Raw genomic sequence first — 22,894 nt, forward strand, 5'->3', positions numbered from 1 at the left:
CAATGAAACTTCTCAAGAAGGAACACAAGCCATGCAGACTAACAGTAAAAAGTAAAGAATCAGCTACAGCAAACAATTTCCAGCACATATAGCCATGTACACGATTTAAAGCATCAACACACTGCCAAGCAGTACACAGCAAAACAGTAGACATAAAATACAAGAATCATGTTGATCTTGATAAACTATTAAAAGATGCATACAGATACTGGTTCATATTCTACACGTACCCAGCCATGTAAAGCTGGCTGCCTGGCAGGTGATGTTCACGTCTGACTTCTCAAAAGCCAAAGGCCCTGAGACTTAGTGTGAATGTGTGGCAGGTGGTTTCTAATTTTAGTTATAGGGTTTTCCATAATTGAGAAGCTCTGACTCAAAATCATGATTGGCCTCGGCGCTGCGAATCCGGATCTCACACATCAGGCAAGAATGTTTGGTGATGGTCTCACGTTCTGAGAGCCTGCTTAGAGAGAGAATGGGCGTCAGTGTTGCAGGCCCATACAAGCACCTCTAAAGCTTCCTAATTAACACGTCAAGTTGCAGCTGGTTGCCTAGCAATCTCATGCTAATTATAAGACTTCTGGAGGTCCACACGCCCGCCTCATGGATGTATTAAGAGAGCTTGATTGTGTGCCACCTCTCAGTCTTGCTGCTTTTTTGTCCTAGTGGCCACTCATGGTATTACATTGGAATTGCAAAATCCCAAAAAGCATTTTCCCAAAAATATTCCTTCAAAAATGTGCTTTAATGACGGTTTTTCGTGATTTTTCTTAAATGGCTTTTCCTTCACTTCCATTTAACTTCAGAGATACTGTAAAGAAGATGTTACTTGTATAATTTGATAAAGCAGCCGATGTGAGTTTCTGTCTGCACGGATAAGAAAAGAAACCAAATTTAATAGAAAAGCCTTTGTGTTTTCTTTTAGGAGCTGAATATGATTCTCAGTTTGTCTTTGATGTTGAATTTGAATGACAGTCTTCATGTGGTTAGAAAGGCTTCTCTTCTAACTGGATGTAATGGGAGGAAGCTGCATGTGGGAAAACATGATCACAACAACCACATATGTTATTATACATTTGTCACCCACTCACAAGCTAATGAGGTGATGTGTGGCAAGTCCATTGACCTCAACTGTTTATTGTTATTGTTAGTTTTTGTGCTGTGGCTTCAAAACTGTTGTACAAAAACGTCACCCGACTTTCCATCTGTATGGGTAGATGAGCAGAGTAGATATTGACAAAATTTTAATTTCTGGCTGAACTCATCCTTTAATGAATGAAGGTGCAAAGGATATATTTAACAAAATGACTCAAATAACTACAACCGAACACAGCGAATGTAACATGCTGCAAAAATAGGAGAGCAGATGCACTGACGTGTGTCCAAAGGTAGAAACAGGCTTTTTTTCAACACTGCGAAAGGGTAGAGAGGAGGCAATTTGGGGGCTGTCAGATTGTTGCTAAGAGTAAAATACTCTTCATGTTGATCTCGTGGAGGTCGATCCACTCCAAAGCCCTTACTGGAAAACTTCTTTGATCCTACTAGGACCAGGACTGTGTGTCCTGGCTAATTAATAGTCCGGTGACATGAGAGCTGTGAGGATAGCAGCTGCTGGTGTGCAGGCAGCTGGAGCCTGCCAGCTTTCTCTTCTCTCATGTGCATAACCACACTGATGATTTGTACTGTATGATAGCAGTAGGTGATGATTATAATCGCACTCAATAAAAGTGATTTGATGAAATGTTTGTGTCTTATTCCACACAGTTCTGTTCCCCACTGTTTCTCGTTCGTGTCTCTCTTCAGTCCAGAGGTTTCTAAATAATAGCAACACTCAACATCACAGTCACCGGTAATGAGAGCGTGGGCAGTACTCGCGCCTTTACTTGGAAGGTTGCCAGGTTCTATTAACTCTCTCCCAAAGTCACCAATGCAGAAAACAAAACTGATTTCCTCTCTTTGAAAAAAAAAAAAAACCAGCTCTGACTCATCCCCCAGTCAATCCTCCCTCCACTCTCTCTCTGCTTCCATTCCTGTCCTCCCTCCCTCCCTCCAAATGTGTCCTCAAAACACTCCCCGAGCATCTCTAACCAAATAATCAAATGATTACGATGCGGCAGGTTGCCAGGTCACGGGTCTGCACCCCTGCTTATCTCCCTCTCATTTTGTCAGCAGTGACGTCATGCAAATGTGGCTTCACTCAGAAAAAATGCTAAACTAGCAATGACAGAGTGTGAGTGTGAGCACCTGCAAGACCAGAGGACCCTAAGATATTTCCACATCTTTCTTGTTTATTTTCCTGTCAGTGCGTATGTGCTCAAAAGACAACACAATATTGTAACTCCTGATTTTATCCTAATATAAAAAATAAATGCTTGTTTTGAGAAAATGCAGACTAAAAACAAGCAAATTTCTGAAGTACACTCATTATGAGCAAATAATTCTACATTAAAGTATTTTTGCATTTTAAATTTTCAGCACAATCTCTGGAAAAACATGTGCCCAAAGTGGGATTCAACCCACAACCTTAAAGTTGGAAGTCATACTCTAACCAGCGTGGCACCATGCCTTTATGGTGGTTTTATAATTGACTGCTAAGACAACTGAAGGTTATTTTCTATTGGCATTCATCCCAGGTCATGTAGCTCTGGCTACATGCCTGAAATATAATTGTTTTAACCGCAGCTGTGCTTCTGACCGACTGCAGATAAACCAAATAAATATGTAATATATCGCTCATCTGCTGCTGTGACCTGAATGTCGAATAAACAGATGAGCACTGCAGGGAACTATCAAATAGACGGCACACAGTTTTCCAGCAGTTGAAGTCACCCAAAGTGTCTGTCAAACAACCTTCACACATTCAACTTGCACAGACAAAGTGCAGCTTGTACCATTTGATTTCAAAGTTGCTGTCTGGAAGTGATACCTGGGTATTTTTAACACTGGACGGCTGCAGAATCACCTTAGAAACAAGTGATTGCTGCACAGAAATAAAAAAAAATACAAGTAAATCATTTTTAGCCAAAGCAGAGGACTCATTAGGGACGTGCCAGAGGTCATAAATGAAATTAACACACTGAATTGCTTTTTAAATTTCTTATACCATCACCATGACGTCACTGCAAACACGTCTGCAAAGTCCAGGATGGTTTTGTGAGCATGAAGGTGCAGACAAGCTTTTCAATCATTACTCACTGTATACATTAGCCTCCAAACCATTCACAGCAGTCAGAATAAACCATAATGTTTTAGGAATCTTTTTCTCAAGTAGCCTATTACTTTTGAGTATTTTTAACATTGAGTAAACTGATCACTAATACACCTATGTGACCATGTCCTCGTGCTCTCTACGCCACCCTCAGCCGTGTGAGCAGCACATGCAGGCGTGGGTATCTCCTTCACATCGCGCTACGTCATTCCCCTCAGGGTCATCAACCGGCAGAGCTCTGGCTCCATCTTGTGGCCGCACACGGTACGCGCATCCAAAAGTGAAGAGCGCTTCCTCCTTTTTCCGCCAGATTTCTGATTCTCCGCCAAGTTGAGTTACACGTCAGTGGAGAACCTGTACTGGTGAGTGGACGTGTACAGCGCGCGTCAGACGGTTCCCGGATGCGCCGGACAGAAACATGGAACGGGTGGTGGTGGAAGTGCCGATCAACAACGGTGAGATACATTCCCACCTGCACGTCTAACGCGCCTTTAGCCACTCACTGTGTATTAACATCTCCTAAACGGCTTTTTGGTGCTTTTCTCAATCCGTGCACAAATGCTCCTCCTCCTCCTCCTCTGACGTTTAGGCTCGGCAGTGAACGTGCTGTAGCCTCTGTCGGGCTATCACTGCTGTGCAGGCGGTCTGTGTCGGGTCTCTGTGTGGATTCTCGGAGCTGAAGGCTGCTTGCACTTGTGAACTGTGACAGAGCTGCTGTCATCTGCCAAACAGCAGTTCTGCTGCTGTGTCCACTCACCTCTCTGCACCAAAGCACAGGCCCAGTGTACTCCCCATCATGGCTTTGTAGTTACATACACAGGAATAACATGTAGTCACAGAAGTAGATACTCAGTTACTATAGAAAAGAAAGATCAGTGTGTTACTAGTTACAGTTACTAATTATCTTTTAACCTAATCCAAGTATCACAATAGTAAAGTAATGTAACTTGATTGCTTTCCGGGGCTGAGAGGGTTACTTTAGAAATATATTCTATTACAGTTACTTTTGACCTTTTAACCTAATCGGAGTATCACAATATTAAAGTAGTGTAACTTGATTGCTTTCCGTTACTTTAGGATTACCTCAACACCAAATGTGTGCAAATAAATATTTAAAAAAGGAAGTCCTTAATACACACTCGTGTGATGTGAAATATTTTTTGTAACTTTAAAGAAATGCAGTTACTTTTTTAGTGTCCTAACTATGTGAATGCTGTTACATATATTCCATTGCTCCCCAAGCCTGAACACAACTTGCAGTCTGATGCCAGGAAGTATAACGGCTTTGGTCCCATAAACACACTGGCTTTCCTAGCTAACAGCAGAGTTATAATAATAACTATTATAATGTAACTGTGGGATATTTATTTGTTTCCTTTTCATTAGGATCAGAGGTCAGAGCAATGCTGAAGCAGAGCCTCCATCTGAATGATTGGTTTCTCTATCCATATCCCTTTCTCACACCTCACTGTATCTATGGTATTTTATTGAATTCTACTCCCAATTTCAGGTTTTTCCCTCGCTGGCCCCTCCACAACCCCACGTAAGCGGCAGGTGCGTTTTTCAGCGCGGCATGACATCATCCTTCTGCGGGAGGTTATCGCCCAGAACCCCTTTGCCTCCAAAGAGCCAGGTTAGTCCTGTTTTTAAAGGAAATCTGAAATCTGATTGGATGCAGAGAGCTGCCGCTCCTGCGTGGCCAATGAGTGGTCTCGTCAAAACGTTTCCAGTGGAGCTACAATGATGCTAATCCAGAAAAAATTATATATCTATCTGATACGTCAGTAGCAACTTAACAATCAAACAGTAAGAGAGCAGATCAAATCAATCAAACATACGAGGAGAAAGCCATCACACAACTGGAAGAAGAGACATGTTGGCTACAAAGTGAATGGCCCATTTTGTTTGAACCGTGTATTCAAACGTGTGTAAACTCGTTCATCTTTCTATACCAGGACGAATCTGGGCCCGTGTGGGGGAGATCATCACTGCAGCCCTCCAGGATGAAAACTTTGAGGTGGATGCCAGGAGGTGTAGGGAGAGGACCATGCTGCTTCTCGACTACTATAAGAAACAAGACTTTCCCAGTCTGCGCAGGTTGGTTTGGTCGCTTCAATTCAGAGAGAAATCTGTGCTGTTTCCTGAAATAATGGCCCTGGACTGGATGTGTGGTGGAGATCGTGGTGTTCGAAAAGAAAACATAAGTTTAATGTGTGTGTGCTTTTGGTGTACCCAGATTTGGAACAGAGAGGCTGTACGCCCAAAAGGAGGATCTGCTCCATGAGGTTCTGGAGCTGGAGGCTGAGAAGGGGCTCCTGGCCAGCGGGGAAAGCACTAAGTATCAGGTAGGTGTCAGACATGTCGTGTTTACTGTATCTGTTCTCTTAACTGCTAATGTAGCCATCGAACCTAGATCATGTCTGTGGTTAAACATTATTCTAATGGAAAATTCCCATCATATTTCATGTTTTGTTAATGATTAACAGATAAATGATTGTTATAGCGGCCAACTATTAAGTTACATCCTATTTGTGACCTCCCCTTTCTTTGTCCTTATGGTTGTAGAAGTGTTAATCTTTCCCTCATCTTATCTATAGGAGGATGACCTGAGAAAGCGGGCCATGGAAGAACTAAATCTGCCAGAGCAGGACAAGCCCAACATCACAATCACACAAACACCCACTGCAGGTAAAAAACACAAGACAGGACCAGACCGTGTCACTTGATACCCACAGCACAAAGTAAAAAGAAAATCAAGGTGCTGTGAATTCAGAGTTGATGGTGCTGACCAAATCCGATTTTAGGCTATCTGTAAAATTTTACATGATTAACACAGCAGAACCGGAAGAAGATCGGGAGGAAATGGCAGAGCTTTCAGCCGCGCCCATGGCCAAGCGGCCCTGCCAGTGCTGCTGCCAGACCTACTCTGAGATTCTCAGCTTCCTGGAGAAACGCTCCGAGGCGGAGCAGCGACTGCGAGAGGAGGAGCTCGCTCTGCGCCGGGAGGAGCTGGAGATTCAGCGGAGTAAGATTTGTGGAGAGCAGTGTAGTGTGATTTCAACCTGAAAACGGGGTAAAAATATTTGTCCTTGCTATGTTATAGGTGCCATTTTCGGGTTTACTTTTATCTTGCAAAGTCGAATTTCATTAGTTTTAGAGCCACAATTTGTCACTTATGTTAGTGTTGCAAATGAAGTCATATTAATTGTAACTAAAAGGGGCAATAAATCCTCTCCACTGATGCAATGTTATTGATAAACATGCTCTAAAAACCTTCTTTATTTCCATCACTTGAATTATAGTGAGTTTCCATTTCATTTGAAAAATCTGAAATCTGAAATGGACAATAATTCATAGGTCTCTCTCTCTCTCTCTTTTTTTTTTACTCTCAGGTAAGATCGCTCTGGAGAGGGAACGTTTGGGAGCGGAGAGAAAAGAGAGGGAACGCAGATTTGAGCTGGAGAGCCAAGAGAGGCAGGTCATCTTGGACCTACTAAAAGAGAAGGTGTTGAAAGGCTGACAGACAAACTGTATCACCTGCATTTTAACGAAATCTTAAAAGAAAAAAAATCAAAGCATTAAATACAGGGGAAAATGTGGTTGACACCTTTAAAAAGAGGAAGGAAACCGGCGAGACAGGAAGTAGAATTATCAATGGTTGTTGGTCGCTTATGTGTAGATCACTGGTCTGGTGAAATAACAGATCAAAGATGGTTTGAAATTGAAGGCAGTAATGCAGGATTTGCAGTTGTCGACTTGAGCGAGTTCCAAAAGACATAAAACTGTTGACAGCGTTTAAAAGCCTCAAAAACCAGCTAATCAATAGGTAGATGCCAACAACCTCACAGATCCAACAGTCTGCGCAAAACCCCGGAGCTTCACCTGAGAAATGGAATGCGACGAGGGTGTGGTGTGGTGTGTTGGGTGTGGCGTTGTTCTTACGTGGTGCTGCCAAAGCTGGCAGTGGACAGGTGTGCCATGCTGGTCTACTGAACAAAAGCAGATGAATGCACTTCCCCATGTGACACCAGCAGCAGTATGTTTGTATGAGCCCTGTTCACGTGTAATAGACACCATTCTTTGTGCTTCTAGGATTGAATAAATGGAGGAACAACTGAGAAAAGCTGTATAATTAGGCAATTAACATTAAGCTGGTGCAGTTCAAGCATTTTGAAAATCCTATAGTAACACATTAATGTTTTTACACATGCTTTTTCAGCTACTTCTTTTTTGACATTTTGATTAAAATAGAACTAAAGCTATATTTACTGACTGTGAATCTACTGTACATTGCTAGTACGCACTTTTCTACTGCAGACAAAAAAGCCATTAAGTGTGTGCCCATGTTCTATAGATGATACAGAAACCATTGACACATTTTGAACAAAAATGACATGAAGTTATAATGTCAAATGTGCTACATTCCTTTTGCTTTAGGACAGCTATTAGTCACATTTGTGTCGACCTCCTCAGTTTATAGTAGTAGTTAACTGTCTTTGGTTAACTTTGGTGTTCTAATTAAATATATAAACATGACAGAAGCAGTTTTTATGAAATGTTCCACTGATTTACAAGGCATCTTTACTGCTCATGATTTATTATCTGACTTTTATTACATAAACTGTTGCTACTGTGATACTGATACTGTGATTTATACTGTTCATAAAAAATACATTGCACTCAAATGCTAGTTTTCCTCAGCATAGGCATAGCCTACATTGTATACTATGAAAGCATGTAAAGGAAATTGTAAGTGCTATATCGTAGGCAATTGGACTTGTTTCAGTTGCCTACAATATAGCACTTTGAATTACTATGACCTGGATGACTGGGAACCTTCATCAACATGTAAAGAAAATTTTCTCACCTAAAAAGTTTATAATTTTTATTCTGAAAATAAAAATCATTGTAAGTTGAGTTGAGTCAGGTTCATGACCATCTACAAAGTGTACTGCACATGACTCCAGTGTTCTTCCAGCACTATGTGCACGACGCAGTCACAAAACATCACAGGTGTGTATTTCCGAACAAACTGAGGACCAATTCAAAGATGGGAGTGGTCTGAGCAAGGGCGTTGGTAGAAAGAGGGTACGAAGGAGGGAAGGGGCCATTGCACCCACCCCACCCCTGTTCACAACCTGCCTTCATTTTAATGCAGCCAAGAAACTTTACAGGTATGTAAGTGAGATCAAAATGAAGGCCAAGTTCAAGGTTGGGTGTGGGCCGACCCATAATCAATTGACTTTATTTATATAGCACATTTTTAAAAGAGACATAAAATAATTTAAAAGTTAAGTTAGAAGCACAAAAGAGACAAACATGAAACATGAACATAAAAAAACACGTAAAAAAAACCAAACAAGCTCACGGCATGTTAGAGGATGTCGAACAAGATGGAAATAAATCAAGGTGTACTAAAAGCCAAAGAATAAAAGTGGGTTTTTAAAAGAGATTTAAAAACAGGGAGCGAGGAGGTCTGTCTAACGTTGAGAGGCAGCTCATTCCAGAGTTTGGGAGCAGCGGCGGCAAATGCTCTGTCTCCTCTGAGCTTCAGCCTTGTTTTAGGGACTGTCAGCAGCATAACTACTGAGAGTACTGATGAGTAGTCATTAGAATGTCAACATGTTGATGGGCTTAGTTTATTTATAGTCACTATTTATAACAATAACAATATCACTGTCAATTTTACTTTCAATGTCATTACAAAACTATTTGTTTTTCTATTTAGTTCATTTATAGTTTATTCTTTTACCTGAGTTAACTCGTTTTTTTACTCCTTAAACACTTTATATTTTGGATATTTCACTTAAATTTCACACGCTTATTGTCCTAAACTGGGCCCATTGTGTGACCATGACCTGGGGAACTCACTGGTTGTTCCTGTTTTTTCTATAGTACTGTACATTTTTGTAGCAGACACTGGCACAATAATTTCCTCTGGCTTTAGTTCTATCTTATCTTAAATTAGATTTCACCCTAGATGTGCCTTAACATGCTTATGTTTCCCCGTGAACCGTAAAACTGACTTTAGCAGGGATATGTTTTTTAGGCTGTCTCTTTTTAAGAGACCAGCGGTAGCAACAACAATTATTTACATCACGTATGTATATTTTTAATTTCATGCAACTTGCTCATACACATGTTAGAGACAAATATTGCACTTTTTCCTCCACTAGATTTATCTGAAAGCTGCTATATATATATATATATATATATATATATATATATATATATATACATTCTTACAACAATGCCTAAAAACTTTCCCACTGGATTTTTTTTTTTCTGTCGTTGCGCTTTAATTTTAGGTCACACGAGTCTCACTCGCCGATTGGTCAAAACTTACTCACACGCCCTCTATTGTTTCGATCCACTCTCTGATTGGCCCTCTTCAACGTCACTCTCCCTTTTCATCCAACCAATGAACGTGTGCTCGTGGCGTTTTTCCTCTGCTCCGGCCGCATTGCTACAAAGTTTACAGCAGCGACGGTTGAATCCCAGTGGCGGAGTTTGAAGTTTGTCAGACTGTTGCGGCACCAGAGAAGTTTTCCCTACCTTGTAGTTCGTCTTTCCCGGTAACACGACCCGCTGTGTGTGTTCCGGAGACCATAAAGACCCAGTGACCCGCATGGAAACAGAGCTAAGCTTTCCATCTGCTCTCGACCCCTGGGTAGACTGGGGCTTTCGTGGTGCTGCTCGATGTGAAGGCGGTTGTTGACTCGGTATCACCAGCACGAGTGTTGCTCCCACGATTACATGTGGACCATGTGCTCTTTGTTATTTTAGTTTATATGCAGTGCTGCGTGAGTTTTGTATTGTTTACTTAAAGATGAACGGTGGAAGTCTAAACCACCCGTAGTTTGGATATTTAGCGTGGAAACTGCTCCTCAGGTTGGCTAGTAACGCACTGCTGGAGGAAAACCTAACCAAACATCGCATTGACTCCTAAGAAACATGCCCATTAGGCGTTTTGGGGGTCACAGGTCTCTTGTCTCTCACCCTCCAAAGCTGTCGTATGGTTACAAGAAAATGAATGTTTCAAGAAGTGGATACCGTGTTTTCTCTGCCAACTCCACCACCGCCAGCACCGAGCTAGCCAAGAAGATCACAGAGTAAGTTGAGCAGTGCAGTACAATTGTAAGTATTTCATGTGCGTATCCGGACAGTACACCTGTCTGGGAGCCATAGCTGTAAGTGAATGGAGGTCAGTGGGTGTGTTGGCTTTTGTTTTGAATGTAGTTCAATGTACGGCCGTGTCTGCAGTTATGCATTGTGTATAGTGTGGAAATCATAGGTTTAACTCGTGCATTCACACCACATGTTGTCAACAAGATGAAGGTGTGATGGCACAACAAACTATGATACTTAACATAGTCCAGAATCTGTGTAAGAAGGAGGAAATGTACTCTTAAAATAGGGTGATAATAATAAGGTGGGGCTACATGTGTTTGTATTAGTATATGAACTTCTACAAACAGCAGTAACAGTCTGTACTCAGGGAGGATTAAACTTGTACTTAAACATTGCACAAACACTTATTCCCATATGGGTGCTTGTGTATGTAATCACATTGTAAAACAGTTTGATTGTCTATATTATTTTGCTTTATCTTTTCCATGCACCACATTATTGGTTTACATTTGCAATTACAATTTTTACGCCCCATTACAAACAAGGTTTAGCACCCGTACATCAGATAGGCGTCACTTATTTCTATCTAAAAACACGATTTAATTTCTGCTAATGTTTCGTGAGACTGGTATTTCTAACGTTAATGAAATACCTTGAAAAGTATCAATACTCTATACCATGATCAGTCCCAAGGGGAAATACTGACACAACATTGAGGGCCTACAAATTGACATTTTTATTAAAAGATCAATATGACAAGGCTTGTGTACTGTGTGTTATGAACGACAACATCTAAGTTAATCTACTTCTGGAGGAGGAGAGTGAATAAATGCAACTAGGACTGGTAGGGAAAATGAGCATTTAAACCATTTCAAATATTCAGATTTGATATGTATCTATATTTAAAACTTTTTTCGACAACGCTACTGCTATGAAACCACCTATAGGAGGTAATGTCCCTTTTACTATTTCACCGTCTTTTCCATCCTGATTATAATCAGAATTTACATAGTTGTTGGCATGAATATGATCCAACTTTTACACACTGAATGTTGGGACAAAATACTGGTAAAAGTACAGGAAACGTCTCCAGCCTTTGCAGAGTTGATTGATTGAACAAGTCCTCTCACATTCATTGTTGGGCTATATTGATTAAGTCTGTAAATGTTTTTTTTCCTTCATCAGCATTTCCTTTAAAAGTTTAATCCCAGATTAACAACACACTGAGCATGTACGCTGTGAAGATGAAAGATCTGTTTTATTAGATTAGGACTAATCAGGGGTTTTGTCCTGGCGTGCTGCGGGAGATTCAGAGGACCTGTCAGTGTGAATAATTGAGATGAAAGGAGTGTACTGTGCAGACACTCTGTCGAGGGAGTAAGCAGGGCACAGTTACTGTACACTGGATGGCAGCCAGCCAGATATTATTTAAGTAGTCTCTGTAGAAAAACAAGTAAAAGCAACTGAGATGCAATAAAATCATTGTAAAGCATACGTAGTCCTTATGAAAACACTGACTGACTTGACTGTGTGACTCAGATCTCTGCAAACACCCATATCTTCTCTTGTTGTCGGCCTGCTGAGCGCAGGGAACAGCCATGTTTTTCACAGCCCTGCAGACCTGTCAGACAGCCAAGCAGAAGTTGCTTTGCTCACACAGGGGAAAACAACAACTTTACTTGCTCAGTTTTCACTGTTGGCAACATTGCAGAACATTATTAGGGAGATTACATTGCCATTCTGGAGCCACGCAGAGTTTTTATTGTGGAGCAAAGGTCAAATAACAACATGAGCACACAGTAAATATTTAGTATTCATTAACATTTTCTGAGGTACATGCGGTGACTGGGCTGTGTGTATACCCCTCGACCTAAAGTCATCCTTTTTTTTTTTTTTTTACAAACAACTTATTCTTCACTAAATGTGAGAGCGATTGAAAACATTTAATACGGTTGTGTCTGTCCCATGTTAGAAAAAACTACTCCCATATCTTTGCTGTTTTTATTTAAGATGTAAACAGGGCGAGGCTACAGAGGCAGACAGGCCTGTATTGCCTTGTGGGATCCCTGCTGACTGTACTGGTGGAGCCCTCAAATATTTGCGGTGTACAGCATAATATTCTGCCCAAGGCACAGCTGTATTCATGATGCCTGGGCTTGTTCAGAGTTTGGCTTGATTAAACCAGACTGTTCTGCGCAAAATTTTCATATCAACTTATGCCAAGTGCTTTTTGTTTTTGTTTTGACATTTTCCTCTTTGGAACTGGTTAATGGATTTACAGTAATTTTCACAAATGACATGATTAAACCTAACACAACCTTAAGATTTATAGCTTTACATGGCTGCCACATTTTTTCCCCTTGATTCACTGCTTTTGATAGTTGGTGGAAGCCTTTGAGAATATGTGGCATGTAAACATGGCATGTCATGGCTTGCATAGTTTTCAAAGTTAATTAACCAATTTATTGTCTGGTCTTACTAGAAATCCAAAAAAGTAGAACATGCCCTATGCAATTTCTTAATTGTGTTTTTCTACTCTCTGTGGTCTGTATTTTTGTTCCAGACGCTTAGGCGTGGAGTTGGGCAAGTCAGCGGTTTATCAAGAGTCAAATAAAGGTAAGACTGATAAATATCCTCTAATCTCTCATTTCCACAATAAATGTTATGAGATTAATGAGCTGTGGATAGTGTAATCTCACTTGTTTTTGCATTTGTCTTGAACCCACAATGATTGTGCTTGTTTTGTTTTTAGAGACTAGAGTGGACGTGAAAGAGTCTGTCCGTGGGCAGGACATCTTTATCATTCAGACCATTCCCAGGTGAGACACAAGGATGCTCTTAATGCAATCATGTTTTATATTAACATAGAATCATATGACTATGTTTAATGTGACGAATCCTCAGTGAAGCGTCAACCAATTCTGCAGCTCTACTGAGCTTTTGAGCTTCTTTTGCCTTATTGTTCTGAATTTTAAAGCCCATAAAATGAGTGTTTGGTTCCTATCATATGCCTTGTTTCCAGCTGCAGCAAGCAACCAAGTAAAACAGAAAAGGCAACACTGACTATGGTCACTTCACTAACCAGCAGAGTTTTGTTTGCTCTGTCAATCAGTTATTTACTGTGACTTGGAGGCATGTTCTGAAAGATAACAAGAGATCCCAGTCCAGAGAGTTCACATTTTGCAGCTTCCTGTATTGAGTGTTTGCAGATTGAACAGGCCCCTGTCCTGCCTGTCTGAGATATCTGGTTTCAACAAACTGCCAAGGCCAAAATGGCTACATACAGTCTTCTGTTACACCAACAACTCCTCATCTTTCTACAGTAGTGAAACAAACATAGTCATCAAAATAACAAACGTCATGGTACCGTATCAGAAGTGTCATAGTTTTGATTTCTTGCCAGCGGGGAAAGTAATTCCCTGTCAGAAAATCCTTTCTTACTGTCAAGTGTTTTTCCTGAACAGAGCTTCATATCTAGGTTATGTTTAGTCATGCAGTGAGCCATTTTCTTGAAACTTGATTGATTGTACGACAACAACCAGTAAAATTCAAGGTTATTTTTAGCCCTTGGGCTCGGAGGAAAAATTGTTGAGGGTGGAGTTCAGTAACAGCCCATGTGACTCATCAGTCCCCATCAACAATATCTTTCTGTGCCTGTTTAGATCGTCTGTGTGAATGACCACAGGCTCAGAGTAGTTGCACACCGGCACAGTGCTTCTGCGGGTCGTGATATCTGTGTACAGTCTCTTACATTGAATGTGTTCTTTCTCAGAGATGTCAACACGGCCATCATGGAGCTGCTGGTTATGGCTTACGCCCTGAAGACATCCTGTGCCAATAACATCATCGGCGTCATTCCCTACTTTCCTTACAGCAAGCAGTGCAAGATGAGGAAGAGAGGATCCATTGTCTGCAAGCTGCTTGCGGCCATGTTAGCTAAAGCTGGTATGGACAGTGTTTTGAAATTATTATTGATTTGTTTGTTGTACCAACTGAATAAAAAGCAGAGATCAAAGTCAGTAAAATAAAACAAGCTTTCTGATGACTGATGAAACTTTGCCTGAGGTTGTGTAAGTCCGTGTTGCCCACACCTGTCCATCCAAGATCTCATCCAAGCTCTGCCCTTTTTTTACTCCTTATTGGCCTTTTAAGTGTAAATGTTACTGCAAAGGTTAGTGCAAGCTGTAGGTTGATGTCCATATTTGTTTTGGTAGTTTACGCAACAATTGGTCTTCTTGCAGGGTTTGTGGAGCTGTTCAGTCAATGCAAGTGTGTTGTCATGCAGTGTATCCCACACACAGACTTTACTTGTGGTGGGTTGCCCTGGTATATTAATGGCCACTCAAGTATAGTTGGCGACGCCTTTTAGCATTTTATATACATACTGCCATCTGTGGTCAATTAAGTAGTGGACAATCTGTCATCATTCTGCCACAGGTACATAGCCATTCTGTGGCAAACACAGGTTGTCTTGTATATTTACTCAATGTGAAGGTTTACGTTCCTTTCTGACTGTCAAAGACTACAAAATCTGCGCAAGATAGTGGAAACAGTCTTTGTGTGTGGTTTTTCCAGTCTTTAGAGGTTTCAGCGAGTCTTCAGGTTTGTCCCAGACTTAAGTTACAATCAGTCACCAGCAATTGGGTACAACTTGTGTGGTTGCATAATTTATGTGTCAGGCACAGGCCAGGGAAGGTATTCAAATGTCATCACATGACTTAAAAATACTTCTTTTGGCTTCCTTATTATTTCCTGCTTTTATTCTGATTACCAGATGTATATTGAAGATGTCTTAATTCAGGAACTCCCCCAAAGCTTTCACTCAGTTTTTTCTCAATTTATTAACCTTTTACCTAAATTTTGTTTTATATTTTGTATTGTATGTTTGGTTTATTGCATACAGATTATGGTTGTGTGGACAAATTTCCACCCCAGTACATACTGTATTTTGCTGGTGTCTTTGGTGTTGCAGGGCTTACCCACATCATCACCGTGGACCTCCACCAGAAAGAGATCCAGGGCTTCTTCACCTTCCCTGTCGACAACCTTCGAGCCTCCCCCTTCCTCATTCAGTATATCCAAGAGGAGGTGAGACTATATTACACTACACATTGGACAAGGATGGCATTCTACTGTACATGCAAAGAATGAGTTTTGGAACTAATTCACAGTTAATGTGTACACATAATTTTACAAGATCAAAGTTTTTTTTATTCCAGCAAGTAAAAGAGTATTTCTTTCCCCAGATTCCAGACTACAGAAATGCCATCATTGTTGCAAAGTCGCCTTCAGCTGCTAAGAGGTAACATAAAAAACCCGCGACACTCAATTCTCAGTTCTTAGTTTCCTCACTTTTCCTACTGTCATTGTTTATTTCTGTAGCGGTGCATTCATATTGTGCTTTGTTCTTTTCACATTACTGCTTTATGTCTTCGTAAATGTATTCAAGCTTCTATTCTCGTTATTCACCCCTTTCTGTGCCCATATACTCATCTGTATGTGTTGACAGCTTCATTGACTCTTGTCTTGTCTTGTGTCTTGTGTGTCTCAGAGCTCAGTCCTATGCCGAGAGGCTGCGACTGGGGTTGGCGGTGATGCACGGGGAGGCCGATCACTCTGAGTCGGACATGGCTGACGGTCGACACTCTCCCCCCTTGTCCCGCACCACCACAGGACACACCGGCCTGGAGCTGCCATGTAAGACATGCAAAGCAGCTACATACATGCTCACAAGTGTCTACTCCTTTTGTTTCCCCCTTTCCTGTACCCTCTGATAGTCTCTTACAGATAGTTGTTATTGCTTTACTGAAAATCAGTTTTTTATGACTGATTGCATTTTCCATTACTGATTTGAATTTTTATGTTGACTCTGTCAGTCACAAGTTTCTCCCTGAAGAGCAAGATGTTGATTTTTATCACACAGGTCAATTGTTTATCATGTCATTGTGCACAGCGTTAAGTTAGGCATAAAGCGAGCCGCAGACTGGAACGCAGCTGTATTATATGCAGTTTTACAAATTGTAGATGGATTTAAAATGGAGTGTCCAATGCAGGCAGGAAACTTTCCTTTTGAAATGAACAGCAGAATGTTGAAGATTCTTGTTTTGTTCTCTAAATTGTCAAATTTAAGTACTCAGATGACCAGTAGCAGGGCTGACCTTCTCGGGTTTCAGTCTTCTCTTGAAGCTGCCTAAAATGGTCAGATTAAGACAAAAGTAATGCCCATGCTGACCCTGCAATCACGCACACGCACGCACACACACACACACACACACACACACACACACACACACACACACACACACACACACACACACACACTTACACTTTTCTCAGCATGATTCAGGTCAGCCCTGCCGCAGGCGTTGTTGTAACCAGCTATGAAATACTACAGGCAGTGACTGACAGTGCCTTCATCCTGAGCTGGATGTATTTCCCTCCTCATCTCATTTTGTCCAGTCTGCTCTCTTTTCAGCTGAATTTACCACCTGCCTTTTTCTCCCCTTCGGCTCGGAAATGTACTTTATGTGATGTCAGCCTTGTCTGTCGTCTGTCAAGCAGGAGCTGAATCACGCTCTCTCCAGATGTCTCTCTCTCTTCCTCTGCCTTTACACATGCATTGATTTCATTCATTCATTAATGGTACAGAATAGCTTCTTACCCCTAAACACAGCTGCTCCTCAGAGAAATAGATGTTTTGGATATTACCAAGTGCTCTGTAATGTTTTGTTTGTTCTGTTGATTGTCTTAATTGTGCATTAATATTTTCTGTACCATCCTATCTTTAGCCCCCACAGGCAGCAGACACCGTACTACTTTTCCTGGGATAGAGCTCCCAAGTATGATCGTAATGCTTGAGCTTTCTGTTAATTGTTTATGCCTCACTGCATGGAATGACAGTGAGTTACTGAGGGCTTCCAATTCATTTCACATCTGGGCATTCGAGAATTAAAGTGTCAGTGATTCTTCAATGAGTATAATTATAGCTCTGTGCCACCCTAGGCCAAAAAAACCCTTGCTAACAGTAACATAAACTCCTATAGACACAAGTTTAGGCAGCAGTGGATTAGACAGTGAAAACTTTATTTTTCACTCACTAATATCAATACATGGCCTCATAATTACATTGTGAACAGCTGTTCATGAAGTCAATTTGTGCAGCGACAGGAGGGTTGTTTCCCCACACTGCGTAGGATATAAGTACTTTTACAAGTATATCAGCCTTTCACTTCACTGCAAGTTCAGGTCTTTTCATGTCCCCTTCCAGTGCAGAAAACCATCAGCCAATTTTATGTTTAACTTTTTCCTAGAGCTACATCCAAGCTGCTTTGAATATTGATGGCATTCTTATTGACGTAAGACATTTCACACACTGCCCCCAGCTGACCACTGAGGTTATAAAGGAATTTAGGGCATGCGTTACCGCCTCTCAGTTAGCACTTTGTCTCAGAAATACAAGGGTTATCTTCAGATGTTTCTTTCAATACAAATTTGGGTTCTGAGTTCACCAAGTAATTTAAATGAATTAGAGAATGAAACACTTGGAACGTGACTGACACAGGTTTTCCCATCCTACATACAAGAGTCTTGGCACAGCAGACAGCAGATTGATATAGCCCGTACAGTTGTTTTGATCACCCACAGTGTCTGTTTATGCTTTGCTTGTAGCAAGGGAGAATACTTTACACTGTTTTAATATCAGGGAGCTGCACTGTCCTGATAAATGAAAGGACGCTTACATCATAAGATGAAAATTGTTTTCCCTGACGTGTCAGTGATACTTGTTGGAAGCCCTCAGTCTCACGTCCTCTCAGTGTGATGAATTTGGTTCTTGTGAGATTCTTACTGGTGTGAAAATCTGACGTGAGTGACTTATGTCATGTGAGTCACAACAGATGTGATATCCTCAGGCTGCTAAATAGCTACATTTAAGGTGTGGAGGGAAAAAAAACAAGTAGACAGGCAACTGTGTGCAATATCACTATTTATTATGACTCGTGCTAATTAACATTAACCCTCTGAACGAGATCCAAGTTATGACATTACACATAACTTGGCAGACTATCATTTATGAACTAGAGCAGTGATTCCCAACCAGGGGTACCTATTCCCCAGGGAGTAAGTCTAAGGTGTCCGAGAGCATGTCTGCTAGTGTATGTGTGTATATATATATATATCCACTTACTGATTCAGCTGTAACACCCGACCCACTACATAACAAGGAGAGACGTGTATAGATAACAAATAAAGAAATTAATAAATGGCAGCAAATGATCTCCTTACTAAAGTTCAACCATTTATCCATAACTTTTAAGCATTAGATGGATAAAGTAATGCATGGTACATTTATAGTTATTTAGACATAAGTTAATAAATAACTGTGAAATGCTTTATAAACTGTTTATGAAGCAATCATGAAGGTTTATAAACATTAGCTGCAACTTTATAAGCTAAAGCTACAGGGTAATTTAATTGTCGTCATACAACATAAATGAAAATTAAAAGATGCATAAGCACATCGTGCAAGTTTTCAATTAGTGTCATCGTAATTGTTAACAGCAACATAATGATGATATGATGATAATGATAATGATAATGATGATGGTGATGGTGATGGTGATGATAATGCGGTCGGCAGCGACACAATGTTTGTAAATGGTTAATAAATACCATGTAGTTATAAAATATTCAGCATTCAAACATCAGTCGCGACTTTGCAGTAAACAACAACTTAATAGTTATATCACTGTTAACAATGAGGTCTAAGATTCAACCAACAATAAATTTACCATTTATTAATGATGATAATCAAGTATTACTAAATTGTCATCTTAAAGGTGTAGTATGCAAGAATTGGCATCCTTTCAAATTCATACTCCAAACCAACAGGGGGCAGCATATCGCCAGAATAACGACTAACTGCAGCTAAATTTAAAGTTGTGAAAAATTGTTGAAAATAGATCTGATGAAAGCTAAAAATGGATTTAAGTGATGAATAAATAGCTGAAATTCTGTTGCTGCCACTCCCAACTGGTAGACCGACTGCAAACTTTACCAAACTGATCATTGAAAGTTCAACTTCATGAAAACAATTTTAAAATCAGTTTACATAAACATACTTAAACAGTTGATGTTAATGAAGGGGCACTTTACTTCTGTGTGGGTACATTAGAGTAAAAGGTTGGGAACCACTGAACTAGAGATTGTAGTACATTAATTTCCTAACATGAACATAATCATGGCAAGTAATAACCACTGCAGCAGCCTGATATTTATGATGTATAATAAAATTCTGCTCGTTTGCATCTTGTTGCTTGATGAGTTTTGTTGAAGAAAACTGTATTTAGTTTCTAGTTTTTTTTATGGTCATTCACACCCAGAAACCTTGACCATGCTAACATTTTGCACAGAAGCTTTGCTGGATGGTCTTGTGATGGATTTGGGAACTCTGAACCTGCCTTAGTGTTGTTTGGAAGATGGTTACTGGTGTGGTCAGAGCCTCAGTGTTGGGGGGCCCCTACAAGTCAGATGTGGTGGTTTCTAGACATGGATCAATTATTACTTGAAATCCTTTCAGAGACTAAGTATTTTAATGTCACAGAAGTGTTTGATTAGATTACAAATAATGATCGATCCTGGTTTCTGGTTTCTAAAAGAGGCTCAGTTCTACACCCACTTGTCCATCTACCACTATACCAAAAGTTATCACATACAGTGGCACCACGCAAACCCATCTAAAGTCTTGTCAATTCAAATTGTCCCTCAGATGGTCGATAATGGCCTGCAATTTTTAGATTGGTGCTGTGGTAGCTGGAAGCATGTTGGGGTAGAGCTCTCTTGCATGATTTTTGCAGGTTTTTAACCAAATCCCTTCTCACCTAACCTCCTTTAATTTTACCTCACTCTAAGAATCCGTTCCTGATTGGGGTTACAGGACAGACTCTAAGTATTTTCTAGAAAATAATGTTCCTTCATCTGTGTCTTTTCAGTAATGATGGCAAAGGAGAAGCCACCCATCACTGTTGTTGGAGACGTAGGAGGAAGAATCGCCATCATTGTTGTAAGACCTCATGCTTCATGTGAATGATTTTGAGTCATGACAACTTATACTTCATTCCTCAAAGTGAGACACAGGATCTCATAAAGCATATGCATTATGAAGATAGTGTGAGGAGTGGCTTTAAAGATTAATGATAAAGTTGCACATGCGTCACTTAAAGTTTCGTCATCCATGGATACAACTTCTTTGGTGCTGGCTGTAGGCGTGCTAATGTTAGCTTTGGTTGCTGTGTGGGACTTGGCTTTAAGGCTATCAAACACTGGTCCCTCTTCAGCTTTTAGAAATATTTTGTGTTTGACCAAGTGTTTTTCATTTTCTATTTTTCCTCATGCCACGTGATGCCTAACTCTGTGGTCACTCTCTCAGGATGACATCATAGATGATGTGGAGGACTTTGTTGCAACAGCAGAAATCCTGAAGGAGCGGGGAGCCTACAAGATCTACGTCATGGCTACACATGGTCTGCTGTCTGCAGATGCACCAAGACTAATAGAGGAGTCTGCTATCGATGAGGTAAAATCCTGAGTGAATGACAGAAATACCTGTTCTTCCTATCTTGTCACTAATGTTAACATTCAAAAACGCTTAAAAAATTTGTCATATGTGTTTTAATATTTCAAAGTCGACCTATAACTGTCGTAGTAAACAAATCAAATTAAGTTATTTAGTAAAATAAATATTAGCAGAGGCTTCAATGTAAACCAATCCCACCTCAGTACATATACACGCTGTATATCAGATCAGCCTTCCTCTGCTAAATGAATGACATAATCAATCACTCCTATAAATATATTTGACCCTTCTTATTCTCCTTTTTTTGGAGCTGTGTGAGACAAATAAATGGGGCCAGTTTTGTGACATATTGACATCACGTTGACTGATGTCTCACTGAGTTGTGAATATAGAAGAAGATTGTAAAAAAGAAAACATACTGGGAATACACAGTATGAGCAATGACTTTAATCATAGTGGAATCCTGTCTTGTGTGAGGTTTTGACATTAAATAAATAGTTACTAAGGTTGGGTTACTACTCGCGGTATCTGTTACAGAAAATGTTCTTTTTAAGTGTTAGCCAGTGCGTCAGTATCCATACTGGTGATGAAGGGGAATCATAATTGGGAAGCTGACTGAAGTTAACAACTTAGAGTTAGTACCACCTACTTCATGCTTACACCCCGCTCATTTCACATACAGTCACAGATACAGATCATTTAGTTGTTTGACCAGATACAGATAATGGTGTCATCACTCATCCCTAATAATTACACTAACATGGTTGGTTTGTTTATATGCAGATTAACATGAAAATCTAATTTCCATGTAACATTTGTCATGCATTGATTATTCCTAGGTTATGTACTACTTCACCCAGCTCCACCAATGAAATGCCCATATTTAGAGTTACAGATTTATAAAGTTTAGTCTAGAAGAAGCCCCGTGTTTGTCAAATTATTAGCCAATTTTAGAGAGAAGTCATGGTGCTACCCGAGACCCTATTCATAGGGCAGTCTCGTATTATCTTGAAAAAAGTCTGAAGCAAATGCAGTAATGTTGTTATATTGCACCTCCAGGTGGTGGTGACCAACACTGTGCCTCATGAAGTGCAGAAGCTGCAGTGTCCAAAAATCAAAACCGTGGACGTCAGTATGATCCTGGCCGAGGCCATCCGCCGCATCCACAACGGAGAGTCTATGGCCTATCTGTTCCGTAACATCGCTGTGGATGACTAAGGCAACAAACGCTCACATATACATTCCTAAACACACAACGTAACCATGACCAAAGAAACGCACCGATGACCAAGAAACAAGTTTACTGCAGTGTCTGTTTTAACCTTAAAGGTTGTTAATGTTTGTTTTATTGATAAACATGTTGACAGAAACAGGCTTTATTTACTGTATGTTACATATGAAGCAAACTCTGCTTTATTTCTCTGATTTGTTACATGGTGGGACTGTACAAACAATACAAACCGTTTCACTGAAATTATATATGCTTCCTTAAATCTGAAAACATGAATAGCACAACATAATGTATCAGAATTTGACAAATAAAAATTCTTCTCGGGTGAGAAAAGTCTTTCATTCCTTTATTTAACCATGTAGACTTAAAGTTACAAATGCTGGATTGTAGCACAGTATCACAGCTGGCATTAGTAAGTTTACACATGGTTTGCATTTTAAGTGTGATTTCTGAGAAGTGTCAGAAATATACAGTACAGTGGCTTCACACCTGAAGCTAAACTTTCAGTAGCAGTTTCAGTCATAGCTGAGGCCACTTGCGCTATGAAGCATGCAAATGTATGAAAATTCTGCAGTGTTCAGTTACAGTAAGTTCAAAAAGTGCTCATCACAAAGCCTGTGCCAAAAAGCTCTGCACTGCATTAGGTGTCTATAATATACTACAGTCATAAAATGAGTATGGCACTTATCAGGAAATACAGCACAGTGTAGGGAAATGATTTAGGATTTGATTGTTGCATTGTTCCTTGATT

The 22,894-nt window shown here is 40.3% G+C and overlaps 2 protein-coding genes across 2 annotated transcripts; both read left to right on the plus strand.

The window, feature by feature from the left end:
• Positions 1-3,581: 3,581 nt before the first annotated feature.
• Positions 3,582-8,125, plus strand: LOC311264420 (uncharacterized protein). The gene is made up of 7 exons (XM_084365270.1): positions 3,582-3,663; positions 4,719-4,841; positions 5,164-5,305; positions 5,445-5,553; positions 5,806-5,896; positions 6,045-6,233; positions 6,601-8,125. Exons 1-7 carry the CDS (start codon positions 3,627-3,629, stop codon positions 6,726-6,728), a joined length of 819 nt encoding a protein of 272 aa, XP_084221396.1. The 5' UTR covers positions 3,582-3,626; the 3' UTR covers positions 6,729-8,125.
• Positions 8,126-9,663: 1,538 nt separating this feature from the next.
• LOC311250841 (phosphoribosyl pyrophosphate synthase-associated protein 1-like) lies at positions 9,664-22,476 on the plus strand. Its single transcript, XM_084342932.1, has 10 exons — positions 9,664-10,320; positions 12,903-12,955; positions 13,092-13,158; positions 14,112-14,284; positions 15,312-15,427; positions 15,586-15,641; positions 15,891-16,036; positions 20,329-20,399; positions 20,766-20,912; positions 21,972-22,476. Exons 1-10 carry the CDS (start codon positions 10,163-10,165, stop codon positions 22,128-22,130), a joined length of 1,146 nt encoding a protein of 381 aa, XP_084199058.1. The 5' UTR covers positions 9,664-10,162; the 3' UTR covers positions 22,131-22,476.
• Positions 22,477-22,894: the final 418 nt, after the last annotated feature.

Source organism: Pagrus pagrus, assembly GCF_965226575.1.
Source record: "Pagrus pagrus genome assembly, chromosome: 2".
Lineage (NCBI taxonomy): Eukaryota > Metazoa > Chordata > Actinopteri > Spariformes > Sparidae > Pagrus > Pagrus pagrus.

Excerpts from the sequence above, each read along its gene's own strand:
- LOC311264420 (XM_084365270.1), top strand. The coding sequence starts at position 3,627 with ATGGAACGGGTGGTGGTGGAAGTGCCGATCAACAACG. Across the intron at positions 5,306-5,444 it reads GACTTTCCCAGTCTGCGCAG|ATTTGGAACAGAGAGGCTGT; the intron begins GTTGGTTTGGTC and ends TGGTGTACCCAG. Across the intron at positions 5,554-5,805 it reads GGGAAAGCACTAAGTATCAG|GAGGATGACCTGAGAAAGCG; the intron begins GTAGGTGTCAGA and ends TCTTATCTATAG.
- LOC311250841 (XM_084342932.1), top strand. The coding sequence starts at position 10,163 with ATGCCCATTAGGCGTTTTGGGGGTCACAGGTCTCTTGTCTCTCACCCT. Across the intron at positions 13,159-14,111 it reads ATCATTCAGACCATTCCCAG|AGATGTCAACACGGCCATCA; the intron begins GTGAGACACAAG and ends GTTCTTTCTCAG. Across the intron at positions 20,400-20,765 it reads GAAGAATCGCCATCATTGTT|GATGACATCATAGATGATGT; the intron begins GTAAGACCTCAT and ends TCACTCTCTCAG.